The sequence below is a fragment of the Gymnoscopelus microlampas genome (genome assembly GCF_963454915.1).
Source record: "Gymnoscopelus microlampas genome assembly, chromosome: 7".
Taxonomy (NCBI): domain Eukaryota; kingdom Metazoa; phylum Chordata; class Actinopteri; order Myctophiformes; family Myctophidae; genus Gymnoscopelus; species Gymnoscopelus microlampas.
In genome coordinates this window covers 44,678,358-44,701,486 of record NC_139944.1, presented here as the reverse complement: position 1 = coordinate 44,701,486, position 23,129 = coordinate 44,678,358, and the positions used below count along the sequence as shown (strand labels likewise).

Genomic DNA, 23,129 nt, shown 5'->3' with positions numbered 1-23,129 from the left:
TTGAAAATGTACTCGAGTAAGAGCAATAAGTATCAAAAAAATCTAATACTCAAGTAAAGTACAGATCCTCAGAATATGTACTTAAGTACAGTACTCAAGTAAATTTACTCAGTTACTGTCCACCTCTAATGAGTTATTGGTTCAAAATGTCAGTTTTTATATATTTTCGTCCAATTGCCCAGCCCTGTGCCATTGCAACGTGGTGTGAGCTTTAGTCTATTTTTACTATACATTACATGACAAAGTACTGTATAGTTCTTAAGTGGTTAAAATGAGATCAGGTGAGAAAGACAGGTGTACCTGCGTGGCCTCCAGGATGAAGTCATGGATGATTATCTGCTCCTCATTGGAGAGGCACAGTCTGTCCTTGCTGATGAGGGTGACAGTAAAGGCAATACAGTTCATGGCCTCCTCTCGGCTTGGCCAGTAAACAAACTCGTCCTCCGCCTGCAGACGAACAGTGAGACTGAATATCAACACACACACAATGTGGTCTGTTTGAACCTTAAGTCGGATTTATTCCCTGTCGTACGGCAGTGTTCCTCTTGGTGAGCGACACATTGTGAGCTTGTAGATCTGTTATTTTCAGTGAGTGACACCATCGTGACACAGGGTATAAATTAGGCAGTAGACTATATAACTGATGGGTCCAACAAAGTTGCAATTAATGAATTATATAATTAGTTCATTAACAAGCAAAAGGTTCTGATATGAAAAGAAACTATGATATTCTGCTAGTGATGCTGTTGACAGTCACACAGTATTTTTATTTTTTTATTTTTTTTATCCTGCGATTTTTGTAACCCGATTGCCTCCTTCAATGCTTGAGAGCCAACTGACCTTCTTGTCACCTGACAGGGGGGAGTTTCCCTGGTTGGACGTAGCGTGTGGAAGGAACACGTTATTCCAACCAGTTCCCTTCCCCTCCATCAGGCTCCCAGGCTGTCATGGGGGAGGCGGTATAACGACCAGGATTACTACATGTTTTTGTGAGGGTATTAACTACCCTGAGAGACACGGGGAGAACATGCAAAGTACTTATTGATATGTTTACTGGTATATTTATGAGCACTAAAGTAAAAATGTCAAAGCCAAGATAAAGATCAAACATAAAGATGGTAATGTATAGTGAAGTAGGTGGTTATACGCACCAGGCCCAGGTTGTCTGGCAACATAACAATGATCTGAGCATTGTGGTCCCATATCATTCTCCAGAAATCTGTGGTGGTGTGGGGCAAAGGATGCTGGGTAATGATGAACTCATTACTCCTGTAGTAGCCCTGCGGAGACAGAGGTCGGTTGTTTAACAGTCTGCACGAGGCGTGGATCGTAAGTAATTCTCACCATATAGTCAACTACAGTATATAATCATTACAGCTTTCCCCTATGTGCATTGGTGCCTACTGTGAATAATTAATTCCGCAATTTACACTCGTTCCTTTATCAACAGACGATAAATCGTAGAGACAGATTGGCTGTGAAGACTGGGCAACCGCTAATAGAGTGTTTAACCCATTAAGACCTGGAACGTATCTGTGTCACTTTTTGGTTTGAGCTAAAAAAGCATTATTTTACACTTTGGCTATTAAAAAATAGCAGATCTACAAGCTCATAGCGCGGCACCGAGTGCCGCGCTACGAGCTTGTAGATCTGCTATTTTTGAGAAATCGTGAAAATGTGTGCAAATCTTGCAATATATATTGTTTTAAAGCGAACATTTTTAACTCAAATCTTTGCTTCTGGGGGTCCCTGGAGCAAAATAATTTGAGATGGGGGTCCACGGCCAAATACATAATTTTGGGGTCCTTGACATGGAAAGGTTTGAGAATCACTGACATAGTAACATAAGTTTTTTCAAAACAATTAGGATTTTGAAGACATTTTGTAGAACATTTTGTTTGGGTTCTACAAAATATTTTGTAGAACCTATTAAGGCCTTCAGGTCTTAATAGGTTAATAAACTAAACTTTGCTGACTATAGCAAATGTCTGCGCACATGCAGTACAGTGCACATACAGTATGAGAAAGCATAAGCATGTGCAATTGAAACCGTCATACTATACAGTACCATGATGTAAGATGCGTTAATGTAATCCGTTCCCTTCATCCCGGGGAGTGGAGCGAGTCCTACCCGGGCACGCTCCGCTGTGGAGAGAGACAAACACGTTTCCAATTACACTCCAGGCCCATGTTATGTTGCATCGGCTGATAATCACAAATAACGCCTCTCTGTTGCTATAGGAACAACTACATTATGCCGTTCTCCCCCGTCAGGATGGACAGAATGTAAGAATGTAAGAATGTGATAAATGTGAATATGTAAGGTCATCTACTGTGTAAAGGATATTATGTCGGCAACAGCCACGGTCCTGACTTTGCCGTTTGTGACTTTCAAGGGAAAGGGACAAAATCAGAAGCAGAATGGAATGCTGGATGACAGGGGTCTTCAACGTTTTTCAGGCTAAGGAGCCCTTGGCTAGATGAAGCAGGGACCCACATTACATATTGTATAAAATTGTGTTGTGTTTCGTAGATGGCTTCATCAGTATTGTGCGAACTCATGTTTTCGTTTGCACATGATCTTTTCTATTAATATGCGGTATTCCACTTAAACCCTCAATACTTGGTTATCTTCACATTTGGCTCTGTACTTGGTCTGCTCTTTTTTCCCTCTACACCAAACCTCTTCGCCGAAAATAGCCGATCTACAAGCTCACAATAGGTCACGTTGTGAGGTTGTATATCGGCTATCTTCCGCCAATGTTCCCCCCAGAATAGGGACGCTAGGTTTCAAGTGGTTAATAATAAAATAAAATAAAAAGTTCCTATCACACAAAGCTTTGGTGGCCCCCCTGTAGTAACTCTGAGGACCCTCTAGGGGTCCCCGGACCCCCTGTTGAAGACCCATGCTGTATGAAATGAGGGCATACTCACAGGGAACCACTGAGGAGTTTCGGTTCTTCTCCTTGTTGCAGTCTTTCTGGGCACTGAGGCACTCTATAAAGCGCACGTTGCACTGAGTCAGCAACTGGTGAGATAGAGGGCAAGGACGGGTCATGAAGTACAGAACAGAACACGGCTCGCGGAGCGGAACTGTCATGGAATTCTGTAATAATAAGGGATTTTTATTTCCGCAGTCCACAGTCTTAAGAATTGTTGGAGGTTTAAGTTGCATGCAAAAAAACCTACAGCTAGTTTGAGATGGGATTAGTCTGAGATTCTTTATGTTTTATGATATGCAGGCACCCCACAATCCACTAACATCGAGTCAGATTAGCTGAGGCCAATTAGTTCTAGCCTCGCATGGCCAGACAATATCTGAAGGCTTCTTTGTTTTTGCAATGGCAGATTTGTCTGGAACCAGGCTAAACTAGTTCAGCTTCCCTGCTGGTTAGAGATGGAACTGAACAGAAACATTGATCAGGGCTTTAGGATAACAAGTCGGCGGTGGTGACAGTCATGACTTAATTACAGCCAACGGCGCCACATCAGAGAAACAGACCCAGTCCTCGACAACAGCTATGCAAAGAAGCGTCTGATTGGCTAGAAAGCATGGATCCCTGTCTGAGCTGCCCTCACAGATGGCGAACAGGAGAGGAACAAGGCGAACGGGGCCACTCAGGCTCTCGGGGGGCGATCACTCACCCTGAACTGCTTCTCCAGGCGTGTGCGACCTGACAAGCTGGGTGTGAGGATGCTGTTGACATAACCATGGAGCTGCCAGGCGGGCACCTCCGTCTCTCTGCAGAGAATAGCCTCCATCAGAGCATCGTGGATGAAAATGTATTGCTCCTACAAGGTGAATGAGAGACCGTAAGGGAAACATGGGGATAAAAGGAGTAGACATTAAGTCTACTTACTGTCTCTCTCTCTCTCACGTAAGTCAGTAAGTGAGAGAGAGAGGCAATCCGTTACAGAGAGGCCTCATGAAAATAATATACACACAATTACACTGCTACATCATATAGCAAGTTTGATCTCAGCTACAGTATTTAGTTCTATAACTGCAGTTCTCTCTTAGCTATTTTTCCCAACTGAATGCCTGTCTTAACTTTTATAATCTACACCGCTTTGAACTGAAATGAGAGAGACAACATTTTGTATTGAAATACGCGCCCACCAGTACCTCTGTCTGGACCAGGTAGTTGCGTTGTGTTCGGATATGTTTGAGGAAAGCCAGGACGTTGACTGTGCTTTTGTCTTTGATTTGTCGCAGCATGCTGTCGATGACGATATAGGTTCCGGTCCGGCCGACCCCTGCACTGAAGAGCAGAGAAAACCAGCAACACATCAGGCCCATGGGGAGAGCTGTTAACCAGGCAAGGACAAAAGGCTCGTGGCGATGCTGTGCGACGGAGCATACATTAAGCTTTAATCTGTCCCTGGGGACGATTGACGATATTGACACGGTGGCCATTTTTCTCTTACACACACTTGGGGTGGGGTTGTGTGGCAGCGACGGAACATTATTAGTAAAATGGCTGCCGTGTCAGTATGGTCAATTCCATCTATCCTTCCTGCTTTTGACTTGGTGTGGTTCCCTACCTACAGTGCACCAGGACAGGGCCCATGTCAGCGGTACGTGCAGCTGAAGAGCGGTCGATGAATGTGAGAACAGGAAGTGTGTACTCTGGGACACCCATGTCAGGCCACTGGGTGTAGTGGTACTGGATCACTGTTCGCTCGTTTAGCTTCCCTTTAGGGTTGCCCTTCTGACCCTGAAACACATTAGCGTGCACGGATTAGAGAGAATACAGCACACACACTTGAAGAAAAGGGGTAAAAAAGCCTTGTCTAAAGAAACCAGGGGAATTAACAGCATCTTAGTTTACATTTTCAAACTATAGTTTTCAGTAGGAGGAATTTCAAAGGTTCAACTCAATGAGCATAGGTCAATGCCGGGTGCAGATTTCGTAAACATCAAGAGAAGCATCCACGCTTGAACGCGTTTCGACATTCTGGCCTTCGTCAACGCTGATGAAGGCCAGAAGGTCGAAATGCGTTCGTTTCTGTGCGATTGCTGCTGCAGCAGCACTATAAAGCCTTTTAAAACATTTATTTTGATGTCTGTGGCCTCCTGGTTTACATCTTTAACTTTAGTGTTCTGCATTATGTTGTATTGTTGGGTTAGCAGAAGCACAGTCTCTGCGCAATATGTCTCACCAAGATTTTGCTGCTTGTATGAGTAAGTTACAAATACATCTCACTTGATTATCATTGATTCGGTATGAGGAATTAACAGACTCTTGGTTTACCTTTTTAACTTTAGTGTTCCGTATGTGGAAGCGACGCAGTGTGTAGCAAGCGTATACTTTGGTGCTTTTCAGCGTCACCACAATGTTTCCGTATTGCTCGCTGCTCTCTGTAGGCCAATACTGGTCACATTTCCTCTGGAGGGAAAAACACACGCGTAGAACATTGCATTATGTGTGAAATACAGCAGTGGTTCTCAGGTGGTGTCCTTGAAGGGATCACACGGGCTCCCCAGCTAAATATGTTAATTAAATAGCGTCAAAATCAGTTAATCAGTAGTTTAACCCTATTTTCATACTTCAGCTATTTGAAAATAGCCCATCTACAAGCCCACGACGCATTGCGATGCCAGACGTTGTGAGCTTGTAGGTCAGCAATTTGTGAAATATCCCCAGATTTTGGGGTCCTTGACATGCAAATGTTTGAGATCCACTGAAATAAGAGTGTGGGACACGTTTCATTATTCCCTTTGTGAATAAATGGGTGAGTACTCACTCTGCCTTTTTCCACCAGGTTGGTGATCATGACAATGATTCCGGTGTGCTGTTCCCATACCATCCTCCAAAAGTCCTCAAACGTGGACTTGAGGGGGCCCTGGGCAGCGATGTAGGCCTTGGGACAGTTGTAGCCCTGCAAGAGGAGAAGGGGCGGGCGTGAGCCAGGTGACTTTCTCAATATTGTACACATTTAAGCCCGATATCATTGCTGTCGGGCAGAAATCGTGTGTCTCCATATTTAAACGTTTTATGTTGTTATGTAAATTAAAGCCAAAATTCATTGAAGAAACTAAATTGGTGAAAATAGCCGATCTACAAGCACAAAATCCTGTTGCGTTGTGAGCCAGACCTTGTGGTGTTTTCAGCATGACCATAGTCAGTGCAATATTGTGATGAACTTATTGGCTTTCATAACACAGATTTGATGACAATGTTAAGATGGCACACGGCTGAGTAAATCATATAATAGTACAGGATGAAGAGAAAAATCAGACAATGATCATCAAAAACACAGTCCAGCCTCAAAAGACTTACATCCACAAAGTTGGCATTCATGTAATCACTGCGTTTTGCGTCTTTCCCCGCCAAGGCTCGTAATTTCACTCGACTGTGGTCATCTGGGGAGGCATTGTGATTCAACATGTTATTTGTGGCCATCATCATCATCAGGATAAACTACCCGGAAACAAAATTGCTTCTGTAGCAAAATACGTCACGAAAATGACTAGGGCTGTCACGATTACACAATTTAAGTTGACGATAAATTGTCATACAGATAATTGCGATTAACGATTTAATTGTGTTGCTGGCATTGAACATTGGATCATATGGATACAACTTTCATTTCCGTTTGGTTTTTAGGCTTCATAATCACAAATTGCACAGGGCAGATATGACAAATAACTTGAACATACAAAGAAATTACTGACACATTTATCATTTTATATTTTCAAAAAATATTTTCAAACATTTTCCAAAAATAGCAGATCTACAAGCTTACAACACGTGTATATACATTTTTCAAAATGGAAACGGTTATGACGATTATGTAATAATTGTGACAGGTCTATAAAATGACATGACACCGTTGGACTCGGTGGGAACGAGTTGACTCACAGGCCACGATGTTGATGTATCTGTTTTTGTGCTTCAGGTCAGGGTGATTGGAATGTTCCGCTGTGATTTTCAGATCTACAGTACAGCGCTGGACCTCCTGGGGGAGGACAAGAGAAAAAAGAGAGAAAGAGACACAGAGGAGGTCAAGATGTGAGACATTTCATTAACTTTCATAATTCTTTCGAAAATGGTCAATTTTAATATTTTTAATTTAAGGATGTGATGATGCGCAGGTCACTGTCACACTGTGGCAACGGAAAAAGAGAGAATGAGAGACAGAGGTCAAGATGTGAGATTAACTTCCATTATTTTTTGGAACATTGTCAATTTTCATATTGTTAATTGCAAAAATAGTCAACCTACAAGCTCAGTAGATTGGCTTTTTTCTGCTATCCGTCGTATAGCCACGCGCATGGGGCCTAAGTGGTTAAATAAACTCTTAGGCTATCATGGTTCAGCTCAGACTATTAATCCTTTTTTTAATTTTAATTCTTAATTATAATTACAAAACAACAACTCTTCAGTGTGGCTGTTGGTGAATTTCAATGATATACAGTATGAATAATGTATATGCGCACACCCCTATGACCTCAATTAGAATGGTTCTTCACGGGTAAATGTTTGCTTGGTTTCTCATACTGGTTAGACAGACAATGTGTTCCTGTCCAGCCAACCAGCAACCAGACCTCCTTTAATTAACCTCTGCCTCTCTAAATCTTACTCTCTCTCTCTCTCTCTCTCTCTCTCTCTCTCGCTCAGCCATCTGCTCCACCAAATTAACAACTATACACACATAAACACAAGCACAAACTAATATCATACTGAACGCTCACGACCAGACACAGCACATGGACTGTATACTGTATCTGGTGCATGTGTGTAGTTAGTAGCAGACTATAGTATATGGACATATGGACACATTTTCATTCATTGCGTGATCTCACTTACTTATCGTTCTAATCTACAGTCCTATTTGTTTAGTCACTTTCATCCTGGCGTCCCTGTTTTAGGCATGTCAGTATATGCAAAAACTATCAAACATTTTACTTTTTTTCCTCTTCGATATGTCATGAAAAATGCCATCTGCAAGTTCACAACTATTATTTGTATTGTCAATCCAACTCTGACCAATACTGAAGCAGGCATACAATACCTCAAACTCTTCAGAGAAACCATGTAAGTTGTTGGAGTAGAGCTCCATGATGTGTTTAAGAAACTGCCTAACAGGCAGGGCCTCCGTGTCATCTGCAAGAGAAAAGAAAAACAGCATTCAAAACCAGCTACTGGGATGTGTGTTGTGTGCGCACAGCATGTACATGTGCATGTTTGTGTTTAAGGATATATAGCCACACTGTGTGTGTGTGTGTGTGTGTGTGTGTGTGTGTGTGTGTGTGTGTGTGTGTGTGTGTGTGTGTGTGTGTGTGTGTGTGTGTGTGTGTGTGTGTGTGTGTGTGTGTGTGTGTGTGCACGGATCAAAGTCATTAATCAGATTTTACAATTTTCCAATATGACCAACGGGCAAATGTTTAAGGATTTAAGGGTCTAGCCACAGTGTGTGTGTGTGTGTGTGTGCACCAAAGTCATTTATCAGATGTTTACAATTTTCCAATATGACCGAGGGGCAAATTAAATGTATGGCTTGCCTATGTCAAATCAGTCACTGCGTCTTAAATAGCCCCCCACCTCTCATAGAAAATAGTCCTAACATAAAAAAAATCAGCACTATAACCTTTCACACAAAAAAAGTGTAACATTGGTACTTGGACCATTGTGAACAACAGTCAAATGCACACGGCTGACACGAGGGAGCTGTGAAGATGAGCCGGTCACTGTCACACAGGGGGCCCCAGCTGCAAGCCCTGCTAGCACCGGCAAATATCTTAACTAACACACCCTCACACAGCTGGGGCCCACACTGCTCCTACTTGCTTCAATGATTATGCCGGGTTTGTTCATTTATCAAAATGTCTTTACTCCACTCTCCTGCTCTGTATCAAAGGGCTAGTTGGTCAAGCTAATCAATTCATCTAAGTAAAACGGCTCCAGAATAAATGCGGTTTTGTGTGAAATCAAAAGGTGTGAAGCTATAGCTATCGCTCTTCATGGGAGAATGAAACCCGTAAATGTGTACTCCATGTGCGCAAATGTACAGAAACCATGCAAAACGTAAAGAGCCTCACATTCTCAGTTAAATGTCCATAAATGTGAAAGGATGGAAGGATTATACAAGAACTCAGTAAGTAATCTTGAGTACTATTAACTCATTAATGCATCTGTGTCACTTTAGATTTCTTTGGCTATTCAAAAATAGCAGATATACAAGCTCTTAGCGCGGCACTCGGTGCCGCGCTAAGAGCTATGAGCTAAGAGCTATGAGCTATGAGCTATGAGCTATGAGCTTGTAGATCTGCTATTTTTGAAAAAAATATAATTTATTTTTTCTAAATAGAAGTTAGAATTTAGAAAACATTTTTAAGAATCACCTCAGGTCTCAATGGGTTAAAGCTTCAATTAAAGCTACGTACTTGAGTTAAATGTTCACATGCATGTTTTTCTTTTTGTTATGTGTTTTGCAAACGTAAAACTTAAAGTGTTGATCCCCAAAAAAAAGCGAGAGAGAGAGAAAGAGAGAGAGAGAGGGTGAACAATAAAAGTAGAATGGATAGGTAGTTTGACTAAGGTAAAGGTAGCAAAAGCTTTGAAACAACACAACAATCATTGAGCTCTGCAGACAGAGCTCTCCTATTGACTATGTGTCATCATAGCGAATGCTACACAGACCCACTGGAGGCTCAGAAAGCCCAGTTTCAACATTTCCACAGAGGAGCACTCCCAAGACATTTACACGTGTGTGTAATAGGTTTTGAAATTGCACAATTGGAAGATATCAAGGTAGCAAGCCCTGGAAACGAGCTTCTATGCATGCATCTTCCTTATATAAAGTGACAGCGGGGCGGGCATGACTCCACATGGAGGCACTCCCTTTGAATAGATCAGTCATTCATTATTATTGATTTTTTTTTTATATCCCGGGGTCAGGGCTGTTGTTTTTGTATTTCCTTTGTACCATTCGAACCCGCTGTTGGCTGACATGGATAATTGCGTATGAAATTCATGCTCCAGCCACCTCAAAATGAATTTCCCCACCAAATCAAACTGAACGAATCAACAATATACAAACATGTAAAAATAATCATTTTCACTTCTTATTTCCGTGCAGTGAAGGGGGGTGAGGTCTCACCCAGTGGTGTAAAGTAACTAAGTACATTTACTCAAGTACTGTACTTAAAAGGAGTACGGTAGTTCACCCAAAAAAATACTTATTTTCTATCAATTGAACACCCCATGAAGCCTTGAATCCATGAATCCATGGATTTATTTTTGTTTTTGTGGCATTCCTAAGCCAATAATTTGATTCCCGTCTCCTACCGGCTAATGTATCCGGTAGGAGACACAAAGTAGATTATTTGTGTCTCCTACCGGATACACACCCGGTCATGAAATTATTGGCTTAGGAATGCCACAAAAACAAAAATAAATCCATGAATTCAAGGCTTCATGGGGTGTGCAATTGATAGAAAATAAGTCATTTTTTGGGTGAACTCCTCCTTTAAGTACAATTTTGAGGTACCTTTACTTTACTGGAGTATTTCCAATTGTCTATACTTTTACTTCTACTCCACTACATCTCAGAGGCAAATATTGTACTTTAACTCCACTACAATTATTTGAAAACTTTAGTTACTTTGCAGATATAAATTATTCCATTCATGCGAAGCTGCCTATTCTTCTGAGACTGTGATAAGTGGGGGTGTTGACAAAGCCAGTTACCCACATCACGTCCTATTTTATACCTAGGCTATTTGAAAATAGCCGATCTACAAGCTCGCATCGCGACGTGAGCCTGTAGATCTGCTATTTTCAAACAATTTAGTACTTTTACTTTTGGTACTTTAAGCACATTTTGATACCAATGCCTTTGTACTTTTCACTCAAGTACATTTTTAATTCCGGACTTTTTACTTGTAACAGAGTACTTCTACATTGCAGTATTGATACTTTTACTTAAGTAAAACATTTGAGTACTTTTTCCACCACTGGAACTCTCTCTCACCTGGGATGGGGATGATGGGAATGTTCTCATTGGCCACCACCCGTGGAGAGCTGCTGTCCTCCACGTAGAAGTGAGCCGTCTGGAAGACTCTCCTGTGGGGACACAACAAAGAGAGGACACTGTGACTGGGCCTCCGTGGCCACCATTAAGCAGCATGTGTGATAGATACCCTATTAGTATAAACACCATGTACGAGGCTTTCCCCTGTTCTTAGGTCCCGGTGCATCGAACAGCACCCATCAACCATCTGAGTGGTGAGAGGAAATAACCCATTAAGACCGGAAGTACATTTTTAGATTTGAGCTTAAAAAAGCATTATTTTACACTTTGGGCTATTCAAAAATAGCAGATATACAAGCTCATAGCGCGGCACCGAGTGCCGCGCTACGAGCTTGTATATCTGCTATTTTTTTGAGAAATCGTAAAAATGTGTGCAAATCTTGGAATATATTTTTTTTGTTATCAATTGTTTTTATTATATCGAAACAAGTACAATCACGTTTTTACATGAATACATTTTTCAACAACAAAAACAAGATACAAACAACTTAAAACAGAAACATTGGAATATATTTTTTTTAACTCAAACTAACTCAAATCTTTGCTTCTGGGGGGTCCCTGGAACAAAATGTTTTGAGATGGGGGGGTCCTTGACATGAAACAGTTTGAGGACCACCAACATAGTAACATAAGTTTTTTTTTAAAAACTGTTTTTAGAAGACTTTCTAGAAACAGACATTTCATAGAATCGGACTCAGGTCTTAATGGGTTAAGGCATATGGAGTGAATAAAACCCCCCAGAGTGGTTGGAAAACGCAGCTGATCTCTGGCAGGTACTCTACGACTCACCAACCATCAGTAAGCAGCTCATTGTCGCTGTCAGGCAGAAACCTTGTATCTCCATATTTCAACTTTTTATGTTTTCGTTTGGAAACGGATGCCCTACTTCATCATACTACAGTGTCACACAAACGTAGCAAAAATAGCGTCGGAATGCGACGCATTGTGAGCTTGTACCTTTTTTGAAAAGTTTTGATTTATACGTTTTTTCTTTACGTTATGTTAAAAAAAAAGGTCAATGCAAGTACAATACAATACAATGCATTTCCTGAAATAACACGTCAAGGATAAGAAAACACAATAAAGTCAGAGAGTTATTTCCATTGTGGTCCTGGGTCTTGAACAAACAGACGTCATAGTTTTAAAGTGAAAGTCTGCTTGCGTGTTTTATAAATATCGAACCAAATGAAAAGTATCAACAAGAGCTTGTGACTAAATAATAACTCTATTTTCTATTTCTTGACAAGTGACGGTTTTTGGACGTACAAGGTTTCCAGCGGACAGCGACGTCATGGAGAGCCCAGCGTGAGCCCCGACCACAGGGAGGCAAGCAGGTAAACAACGAGAGACGGTAAACAGCACGGCGCCGCGCTTAGCCCTGATTTCAGATTGAGAACAACAAAACCGTGTCTACACTGTCACCGTGACAAAGTCCACAAACACGCCCACATCCCCGCAGGACAAAAGTTTCCGAGAGGAGAGAAAAGTACCACTTTATTTCTTCTTCCGTTTTGTTTTTCTCTCTCTCTCTCTCTCTCTCAGGATAAAATACTTAAAAATCCTCCAGTAATAAACAACATTTTCTCTGAGACCTCAGAGTCTGAAATCGAGGGAGAAATAGAACAGAAATGCAGTTTGAGTGGTCCCATATTTATTGTAGGAGTAAGACTATAACCCCAGAGGCCTCAACGCCTTCCGTACAACAACAAAACACACACACACACACACACACACACACACACACACACACACACACACACACACACACACACACACACACACACACACACACACACACACACACACACACACACACACACACACACACACACACACACACACACACACACACACACACACACACACTTACGAAATAAAACAAACAATAGTCTCTTGTCTTAATCTTACCTGTACTTGGTGCAGAGGAGGGAGCATATGCTAGTCATGCTTTGTGAGAGAGAGATGGAATGACCAGCAGGAGAAAGGAGGCTGAACAGAACAACATTTAAAACATCTTGCAGAGAGAGCGAGAAACAGAGCGAGAGAGAAAGACAGACAGACAGAGACAACAGAGACAAGAGGTGAAGGAGATGAGGAGCAGGGAGGGAGGGAGGGAGGGGAGGGGAGGGGGTTGGGGGGGGGGGGTTCTCTCCTGGCTTGCGTCACAGCCCACTAGTCCTAACCGAATGACTCCCAGTGGGGGCTGATGTGATGTGGGTAACTGGCTTTGTCAACACCCCCACTTATCACAGTCTCAGAAGAATAGGCAGCTTCGCATGAATGGAAATTAAGCTGGAATAGGTTGGCTGCCTGTCGGACTGGATATCAGTCCTAAAAGCTGATGTGATCCACTCAACATTTAGGGGGACGAACCCTTGCAGGTAGAAATTCTGCACCACGTTGTGTTTTTATTTAGATGGGACATCCCCCCCCCAGCATCTGTAAGGGTTTAATAAACTTTGCTGCAGCCAAAGCTCGTAGATCAACTGATGACAAATCCGACTTTAGCTTCCACCACTAATGCCTGAGAGGCCTCCAAATGCACACTTAATGTAGCATTCAACAAATGAATTGGACTGTGTATAGCCATGTGACAATGACTGATACTGTCAATCAGCAAATACGAAACAGATGAGACAGGTGTAATGTTGAAATATTATTTCACATCATCCTATAAAACTATAGCTTAGAAATCATAGGTAATGCATTACAAAGTTTCATATTATCTACCAAAACAACAGTGAGCAGTGGGGAGAATTTTCCAAGTGATAGACAGAGAATGACACACAGATACAAAGGGAGGGGGGGAGAGAGGGAGAGAGAGAGAGAGAGAGAGAGAGAGAGAGAGAGAGAGAGAGAGAGAGAGACTGGATGTTTCAATCTGGTTTTTCATCACGGCCTGGTCCCCAGGGGAGGCAGGTCATTGTCTGTGAACTGTCACCTCTACTGTGTTGGCCCTTTCAAAGCCCCACGGCTGTCATTCCACTTTCAATCAAGCACCTACCTTAGCCCCAACTGAATTAGCAATTATGTCTGGTTTAAGTTGACCTATTAATTACTCCACTGAGCTAAACCTCAGAATACCTCTACAATTATTCTACCCAGTGCACACACAGGCATACTTGCACACACACACACGCACGCACCCACCCACCCACCCACACACACAAACACACCCCCACACACAAAATGCATCCCTGACACAAGTCAAATATTCATGTGGTTCCATATTTATGGCAAATACAAAGCGAGAAAACAACACCAGAGGAAAAGCATAATCTGAGTCAAACCATTGAACGACTCAGGGAAGAGCCATTCTACAAAGACAGCTCAGGACTGGTCGAGGTGAGGATCCTTTGTGCTCTTCGCAGCTCATTAGCCAGTGGACGTATGCCAGTGGCTCTGCCTATGTAATTACTTGGGCCAAGCAGCACGGCTCTCCTATGCAGATGAGGACACAGCTGGGATCCCTCCAAGTACTAGAAGGCCCTGGGGCCGGGCCCACACCCAGATGCATGATATATATATATCCTATATGAACATTTGCTAATGGGGGGGTGGGTGGGTGGACCCCGGCCACATCACTATGACTCATATATAACCATAAACAAACCCGATACGCCCATATATAGATAGGACCACGGCCACATTACTATGACTCAGACATAACCATAAACAAACCCGATACGCCCATATATAGATAGGACCACGGCCACATTACTATGACTCAGACATAACCATAAACAAACCCGATACGCCCATATATAGATAGGACCACGGCCACATTACTATGACTCAGACATAACCATAAACAAACCCGATACGCCCATATATAGATAGGACCACGGCCATATTACTATGACTCAGACATAACCATAAACAAACCCGATACGCCCATAGGCATGTCACTATGACTCAGTCATAACCACAAACAAACCCATAATAGTATGGAGATCCGGTTGTCGGGAGCCACACATTCGACCGCTATCCCCATACATGGTCATGTGCACATATGGGACCGACAGACTTCAAACTCGGTCGCAAGCATCGGCCAAGGACTCGAGGGAGTACGGTGCACGCCGTCGAGTTGTTCAGATATGCGGTTGTCCGGGAGCGCCGATCCGATATGTCCATATATAAGCAATTAGGCATATATGGATATCTGACAAAGCTCCCCGACACTTTGACTCAGACATATCGGTCGGATCGGCGGTGTGACGTACTGTAGGTATGTTTGGGCCACTATGCGGCCCAAACCTCTAGTACCATATGGACACAGAGTAAGCATTGACAGTTTCATACTGTACTGTACATAAACCCTTACAGGTCCATCTTTACACTCTAGCAGTTAAATTAGCATTCAGGATTTTGCAGCGCATTCATCACTTTGACGCATTCCTCAAGGCAATAACCTCGATACCCAGGCTTGCTTTCTCAGAAAGCAAGCCAGGGGAATTTTGAAGTGAAAAGTGAATAGAATGGGGCCATAATTGACAGTATGTGTACTGTAGGGCCTTGGCAGAGCCGTTCAAAAAACTAAACGACGGGCTCTGGTCCTATACCCACTTAAGCCCTATATACTTTGTCATAATGACAAATAGTGATAATACCCAATTGTAATGCGACACTTTGTCAGTCTAATCCGACTTGAACTGTTTAACCTGCTTGAACTGTTTAACCACTTAAACCATTTAGCAGACACTCTTATCCAGAGCGACTTACAATAAGCAAGTTAAACACATGCATCAAATGCGGAGAGACAGTGCAGTGCCTCGGTAAACTATCACAGGTCAACCAAGAACCTAGCCAGGGACGTGCACAGATAGACTCTAGGTGGTGCTAGAGCACCTGCCCTTTGCCCTCTTGACCAGAAGTGCCCTTTTGGGATAAAAAAAAAGTTTTTTTTTTTTTTTTCAGTTTACAGCAGGGGTCTTCAACAGGGGGTCCGGGACCCCTAGGGGGTCCTCAGAGTTACTACAGGGGGTCCGCCAAATCTTTATGTGATATGATTTTTCTTTTTACCATAACCACTCGAAACCTAGCATCCCTTTTCTGAGGAGAACTTTAGCGCTGCAAGGCGTTGTGGGTCGGCTATTTTTGGCAAAGAGGTATAGGTGTAGAGGGAAAAAAGAGCAGACCAAGTCAACAAAAAAAAAGAATAATTTACTTGAGCACCTGCCCCTCAAAATGTCTGTGCATGCCACTGAACCTAGCATCAGGTTCTCTTTGACGCAAATAGCTGACCTACAAGCTCTCAACCCGTCGCAACGTGAGCTTGTAGATCATGTACTTTTGCAGACTCCCTAGGGACGCTAGGGTCCATGGGGCTGAAATGAAGAAAGTCTCACCTCCAGTATACCAGCACAGCCAGCAGCAGCACAAGGCAGAGCAGCGTGAGAGCAGACACCACCACCAGAGGAACCATCCACATCATCTTACCCATTCCAGGGTGAGGGCCGCGCGTCATGTTGGATAAGTTGGTCCGATCTGGAGGACAGGACCACACCACACCAGTCAACACATTATTTTTTTTAAATATATTTTTGGGGGCTTTTATGCCTTTATTTGGACAGGACAGTAGGCTGACAGGAGAGGGGGGGAGACATACAGCAAAGGTCGTCGGGAACCAGAGTCGAACCCGCGACACGCTGTCATGCTGGATTACCAACTTATGTGGTATGCGCCTGAACGGCTTTTTAAATTTTAAGTTAACAAGGAAGTGGATGGGAGTCTAGATCTTCGAAAAATCATATCTCCTTGTTCTTTGGGTCAAATAAAAAAAATATATATATAAAACATTATTTTCTAAAAATGGCTTATGGGACAGAAGTCGTTTTAGTCGTTCTAGGCAGGGAATGAGTTAAGACCTGAGGCCGATTCTACAAATGTCTAAATCAGTTTTCTGAAAAACGTATGTTGCTATGGTGCTAAAACGTTTTCATGTCAAAATTATATGTATTTGGCTGCGGGACCCGAGTTCAAATATTTTGATCCAGGGACCCCACAGAAGCAAAGATTTGAGTTAAAAATATATATGTACAGATTCGCTTTAAAAAAATATATGTACAGTATTCAAATATTTTCGCAATTGTTCAGAAATAGCAGATCTACAAGCTCATAGCGCGGCACTAAGTGACACGCTATGAGCTTGTATCTGCTATTTTTGAATAGTGAATATAGAAAATATGGTTAAAGTGGTTAATGAAAGATAATACTCTTGTTGATTCTATGTTTTTCTTTTCTTTTTTGTGTTTATGTTGTCTCAAGTGCGTAATGTGCACTTAACTCAACATTCTATACAAATATTGAAAGCGAGAAAGATACAGTCTTTCCTAGTGTGAAAATATAGATCATTATGTAACACACCCACACACATTAACACAAACAGCAAAGTAATTTGTTTTGATTATGCTGATTGCACTTTCAATTGATGAACATAAAAACAACGAAGGCTCAAACGTCACGCAGAGAGGTGAGACGCTTCCAGTTGTGGAGAATGATTGCAAAATAACCCTGTTTAGACCAAGGAGGTAATTGACTGTGTTTTTTACCCTAAGGTGCAAATCAAAGGTTTGCTGAAATTGCTCCATTATTCTACTGAAGAGGAAATGTGTGCTAGAGAGCACACTAGGCAAACAGCTTTCCATTTAGAAGAACAACACCCTGGTAAAGGGTTTACACCCTGGAAGGCAACTATGTTCTGAAATATAAAGAATGCCCCAAAGCACCGGCGCCTTGGGCAGAGTCTCACTTTGTGCCTTCAGGCCTCTGTGGTTATAGATAAGCTTAAATATTGGAGCTTAGTCTTTGACTAAGGTAGCTGAGGTAAGTACTTTTTAAAATCAAACCGTGGTGTTCAATTTTAACGGAGTGTGTGAAAATGGACCCTTACAGTACATGTCTCAAAGTTAAATTAACACTCGGGTATTTACTGAAGCAATACTAAGAGGCCATGTACTTCATGATCATATCATGGCTGCAGGTGTTGGCCTTAAACGCCTACACAGTACAGTAGCTGTGATATGATATACAGTACGTCTAACACCCCTGGTGTATTATTGCTCTTATAACACGGTTGATTCACCCTCAATTTTAATAAATAGTGGTCTTCAAGAGACAAGAAGGTGTCCACACACACTGGTATAGCCAAAGTGCCAATATTTTATTATAGGACGCAGAGTAAACAAACCAAAGTTTCGGCAGTATAACTGGGTATAACGGGGCATATCAGGCAGTTACCTGCCGAAACGTTGGTTTGTTTACTCTGCGTCCTATAACAAAATATTGGCACTTTGGCTACCAGTGTGTGTGGACACCTTCTTGTCTCTTGAAGACAAACCATTTAGTTCAGGGGTCTTCAACGTTTTCAGGCCAAGGACCCCCTAGTTGAGAGAGAGATGGAGCAGGGACCCCCTCTATATTGTATAAAATTGTGTTTCAGATTTAAAAAAAATGTGTTTAACTTGGTCAGCTCTTTTTTCCCTCTACACCTATACGTCTTTGCCAAAAATAGCCGATCTACAAGCTCCTCAGAAAAGGGATGCTAAGGTTCAAGTGGTTAAGGGAAAAAGAAATCATATCACACAAAGATTTGGCGGACCCCCTGTAGTAACTCTGAGGACCCCCTAGGGGTCCTGGACCCCCTGTTGAAGAACCCTGATTAAGTTTATTCTGTCATTGGCCGGCACCACCATAAGGACTTTGGTGTGCGTAAGCATTCTCGCACGCAGTATTTCACCCTCAATTTTAAACAAAAACTTTGTTGCTAGACAAAAGTAGAGTAGCAGTGGGTCATCCTCATTATACAATGGAGCACTTCGGTGAATTACAATGGGGAGTTCTAATTCGACCGTATTATACCGTATGTGTCCTTATATTACCCTGGGCTCCCTGGAATGTCACTAGAACTGTACGCTATGACGGATTGACCGAGAAAATCCTTCCGCTCCATCTCATTATGTGAGCAGTTCATTTATCAACCGCATCGCACTGTCACTTATGTATACTCCTGTCACATTTGTTATTATCTGCTGCTATTTTAATGGCATCATTTTATTGATAGTATATTTTAACCCCCCCCCCCCCATTCCATTGCTATGTTTAACCACACGCCTTATGTATTTATGTATATATTTTACACTGCTCAGATTGATATCTGACCTTGTTATTTTCTGTCCCAAATGTTTTCTCTAGACGAGTTGAGTTGAGCATTGATGCTCATCCCAGGACGCCATAAGGCACCGTTTCTCAACATTGGGTTCGGGGACCACCGTGGGTCCAAATGGACCCTTTGCAGGTATTGTATATTCATGTACATGTTGTTACATTCTCAGAGTTAAATTAACACTGTGGATTTTACAGTGCTGAGTTACAGACCCGTAAAGGTGGTCCTCGAACCCGACATTGAGAACCAGAGCCATTAAGGAACTGTTGTGTTTGGGAAGCCACATGTAAATCGTCTCTGTCGGGGTGGAAACAGACCAAAACTGTTTCTTTTCAGGATTCAAATTCAAGAAGAGCAGAAATAGCAGATCGACAAGCTCGAAACGCGTCGCTTAGCGTCGCGTTTCGAGCTTGTAGATCTGCTACTTTTGATTTGTTTTGTGTGACGCTGTAGTATGATCAAGTAGGGCATTCATTTACGAAAAAAACAGAAAAAGGTCTGGAGATTTCTGCCTCTGACAGCGACGTAATGTAAAACAATGACTCATCAGTGATGTGGAGTGGGCTTGGAGAGACGCTCAACTCACCAGTGTGGACGGAGAACGGCCAGAGACTTTTGTCCTCAGCGCTGACCCTGGGGTTGAGAGTGGGGCTGATGGGAATCTGCATCTCCGCCGTGTCATTGCCAGGCACCTGGGTGTTACAGGCCTGTCACAATTATTACATCATCGCTTAATCGCAAATTATTTGAGATAGTCGCAATATTTTTTTGCATAATCGTCCTAATCATTTCCATGTTAAAAATGTTTTTTAAAAAACAGACAAAAATAGTGGAAATAGCAGACCTACAAGCTCAAAACGCGTCGCATCGCGACACGTTTTGAGCTTGTAGATCGGCTATTTTCACTATTAATGTTTATTTTAAAGTATAAAGTAATTAAATATGTGTTATGTTGTCATATCTGCTCTGTGCAACTCTTGTTTAAGAAAGCTAAAAGCCAAAACAGAAAAGTAATTTTTATTCATAACGTTCCAATAATGTTCAACGACAGAAACACATCATAATCGCATCAAAAAATAATAATAATGGTGCCAGCCCTACCTGGGTGGGGGGCGCTGTGGAGCCGTCTACAGGGCCCTCCACCACTTTGACCCGTCGGTCGCCAGCGGTACTCGTGGACACGGTGGTGGCCTGGAGGGCAGGCTTCCCTCGTTCTTTCTCCTTGGCCGTGGACGTGGGGGCGGGGACGGAGGGCTCCTCGTCCACGGTGCCGTTGAGTCGCTTCTCAACGTCGTCCGGAGACGTCTTGCTCGTCTTCCGCCTCCTTTCGTCCTCGCCCTCTTCCTCCTCTCCTTCCCTCTCCCCCTCCTCTGCCTTCTCCTCTCCGTCCCGCGTGGCCTGGTTGTCGTCGCCGGGCGCGGCGTCCGCGTCGGAGCCGCCCCGCGAGGCCGTGGGCGCCGCCGCGCTGGGCTGCGGAGGGTGGGCCGCCGGCGGGTGGGTGGGCTTGGGACTGGCCACCGCCTGAGGCGCCTGGGTGGGCCAGAGAGAGCCGGGCAGGGAGGAAATGACCCCGCCGCTGAAGCCCAGCCCCGCCAGCACGGTGCTGGTCACCACCGAGGCCACCGTGGCCTGGCTGCCGCTGGAGGAGGAGGGGCCCATCCCCGTTGCCATGGAGACGAAGGAGAAAGGGAGGCCGGAGGAGGTCCACGTGGAGGAGCCGGAGCTGATGGGAGCCATGTCGGCCGACGACGCCGGAGAAACTGTGGGCTGGATAGAGAGGTCATTATGGAGTTGTTTTAGCACACCGTTTCTCAAATGGACCCTCATGGGACTGTAACTCTTAAGTATACAAACGGAACATTTTTTTAAATCTTTGGGACCCCAATCTACACTGTAAAATTATCAGTGATAATTTAGCTCATATTCGTGCAAGGTTCCAAATATCTGACCACCATTCATCACTTCCATTATAAAATGTAGGTTAAATATAAAAAAATATAAATGACATGAGGAAAGAAATGTGGTGCCTGCCTACTAGCAGCACGTACAAGAAATGCGGTACTGATTGGTACAGTATTTTTCAAAATTAACCCTGGACACACTGACAGACAGACCCATTTCTAGAGGCTCGCCTGCCGCAAAGCCACGCCGTAATAACAGTCAATGTGGACCAACAATCTGTGCTTTCTACACCATGGTATTTTGCATACAATCGGAGCAGTTCAAGCCTGAAATATCACCTCAACGCAAAGCACTTACTGTAGCAGGAAGCTCGGAGGTCAGACCAAGCTTAGCCCCTGATTCTACTGTGAGCAACCTAGTCTAGTCAAGCCACACTCCAACAGGCATTCAGACGCAGACCGCGTAGCTCTATGCTAAATGGATTGGACTGCATAAGAACATAAATTCGGAATGTATGGAAATAAAACATGTTGACCTTTAAAGTTTGTAATTCATTGATTCAATCATATTCCGCCAAAATCCATTTGAATTTAAATATTTTTTAAATGCTTCTCATAGCAAATATTTATATATGCAATTAATTTACATCAATTCATCACAAAGCAATAAGCATCTCATTAATTAGATTAACTTTTTAATCACTTGACGGTCCTAGTTTTTATGCATTTTTAAATCACATAACAAAATATAGTACAGCTAGTGAACCTCATACTTTATTTGGCACATTTTTTAACCGGTATTTGGTACTACACAACAAATGGACACGCCAACATTCAACTTGAAAAAAATGACGTCACACAAATACGTTTTGTGTCAACGACACCAACATATGATACGTTTCATTAACTCACCATTCCAGTTTTCACTATACGCGATCCTTCGAAAATTCTTGTTGTATTGGCTGGGAAATGTAAGGAGAGGTGAAAAGAAAAAACAATCAGAGCTCGCCTTTGACCGCTCATATGGAAGATGTAGTGATGAATTGATGGTTTAGAGAAGATACCTCTGAACAGCAGTGTTTGGCTGAAGTCACTACGCAGGTCTTGTTGACACACAGCCTGCACTCTGAACAAGTACAGCATGTCGGGGGACACGTTAGTTATCACTGCTTTCTGCAAGAGACAAGACACATGTACAACCATCACACATACAGTAACATGTTTTGCACTTGGATCAGCCATTTAAAATATGGATATTGCTAATGACAAATGATGTCAAGTCATTGTTTTAAATGTAAAAGTATCGAGTGTTAAAAACGGGATGTCGGGAATGTCAGAATATCTGGTGTTCATTCTCAATTCTCAATTTTTGTCTCTGTTGCTTAATATGCCAGTGGTTCCTCGAAATGACCCAGATAAAGGTGTCCGGGGAAGGAACTTGAAAATTTAAATGGAAATGAAGTGGGCAAAATAAGAGAGAGGGCTGTGGGGGAGGGGAGGGAGGAGAGAGAGTGCTCTGAATTGGCAGAGAGGTGATGGACGGTGCTGATTGAGTCTAACCACAGACAGATAAAAGTCAGCGGCACATCCGTCACTCTTTCTCAGAGGGCTTTCATTCTGACGTTCAATTACTTGCCTTCCACTGCCTTTTTATTCACCTTAACTCATTGCAAGTTTCAATGAAAGCCACCCACCCACCCATGGACCTGTGCTGGAACTTATATTGGTTTGCTTCGGAAATAACATACTGTATTCTCAGGTATATCTTGCTAGTACCAGGTTAGACCCCCCTTTTGCCTTCATAACTGCCCTAATTCTTCATGGCATAGATTCAACAAGGTGCTGGAAACGTTCCATAGAGATTCTGCCTTGATTTGTCAGCTTCAGGTGCATGATGCAAATCTCCCATTCCACATCCCAAAGGTGCTCTATTAGATTGGAGGCCATCTGGGTAAAGTGAACTTGTATAGCAAATATACATACGTTTGTATATTATATATAAGTTTGCCCTTCAATTACACAAA

At 42.8% G+C, this 23,129-nt stretch overlaps 1 protein-coding gene across 2 annotated transcripts in view; it reads right to left on the bottom strand.

The window, feature by feature from the left end:
- LOC311048356 (receptor-type tyrosine-protein phosphatase gamma-like) overlaps positions 1-23,129 on the bottom strand; it is a 141,152-nt gene that overhangs the window by 8,187 nt on the left and 109,836 nt on the right. The window contains exons 10-27 of one of the 2 annotated variants that reach the window (XM_084061603.1): positions 22,170-22,278; positions 22,018-22,067; positions 20,306-20,971; positions 19,791-19,911; positions 16,389-16,527; positions 10,981-11,072; positions 8,020-8,111; positions 6,867-6,963; positions 6,285-6,367; positions 5,749-5,883; positions 5,256-5,390; positions 4,546-4,718; positions 4,127-4,262; positions 3,646-3,792; positions 2,935-3,028; positions 2,069-2,145; positions 1,152-1,280; positions 301-447 (exon numbers count right to left, since the gene is read on the bottom strand). In XM_084061603.1, the coding sequence (XP_083917729.1) occupies positions 301-447; positions 1,152-1,280; positions 2,069-2,145; positions 2,935-3,028; positions 3,646-3,792; positions 4,127-4,262; positions 4,546-4,718; positions 5,256-5,390; positions 5,749-5,883; positions 6,285-6,367; positions 6,867-6,963; positions 8,020-8,111; positions 10,981-11,072; positions 16,389-16,527; positions 19,791-19,911; positions 20,306-20,971; positions 22,018-22,067; positions 22,170-22,278 (2,622 nt within the window). The remainder of the gene's footprint in view (positions 1-300; positions 448-1,151; positions 1,281-2,068; positions 2,146-2,934; positions 3,029-3,645; positions 3,793-4,126; positions 4,263-4,545; positions 4,719-5,255; positions 5,391-5,748; positions 5,884-6,284; positions 6,368-6,866; positions 6,964-8,019; positions 8,112-10,980; positions 11,073-16,388; positions 16,528-19,790; positions 19,912-20,305; positions 20,972-22,017; positions 22,068-22,169; positions 22,279-23,129) is intronic. The other variant, XM_084061604.1, reaches the window with a different exon arrangement.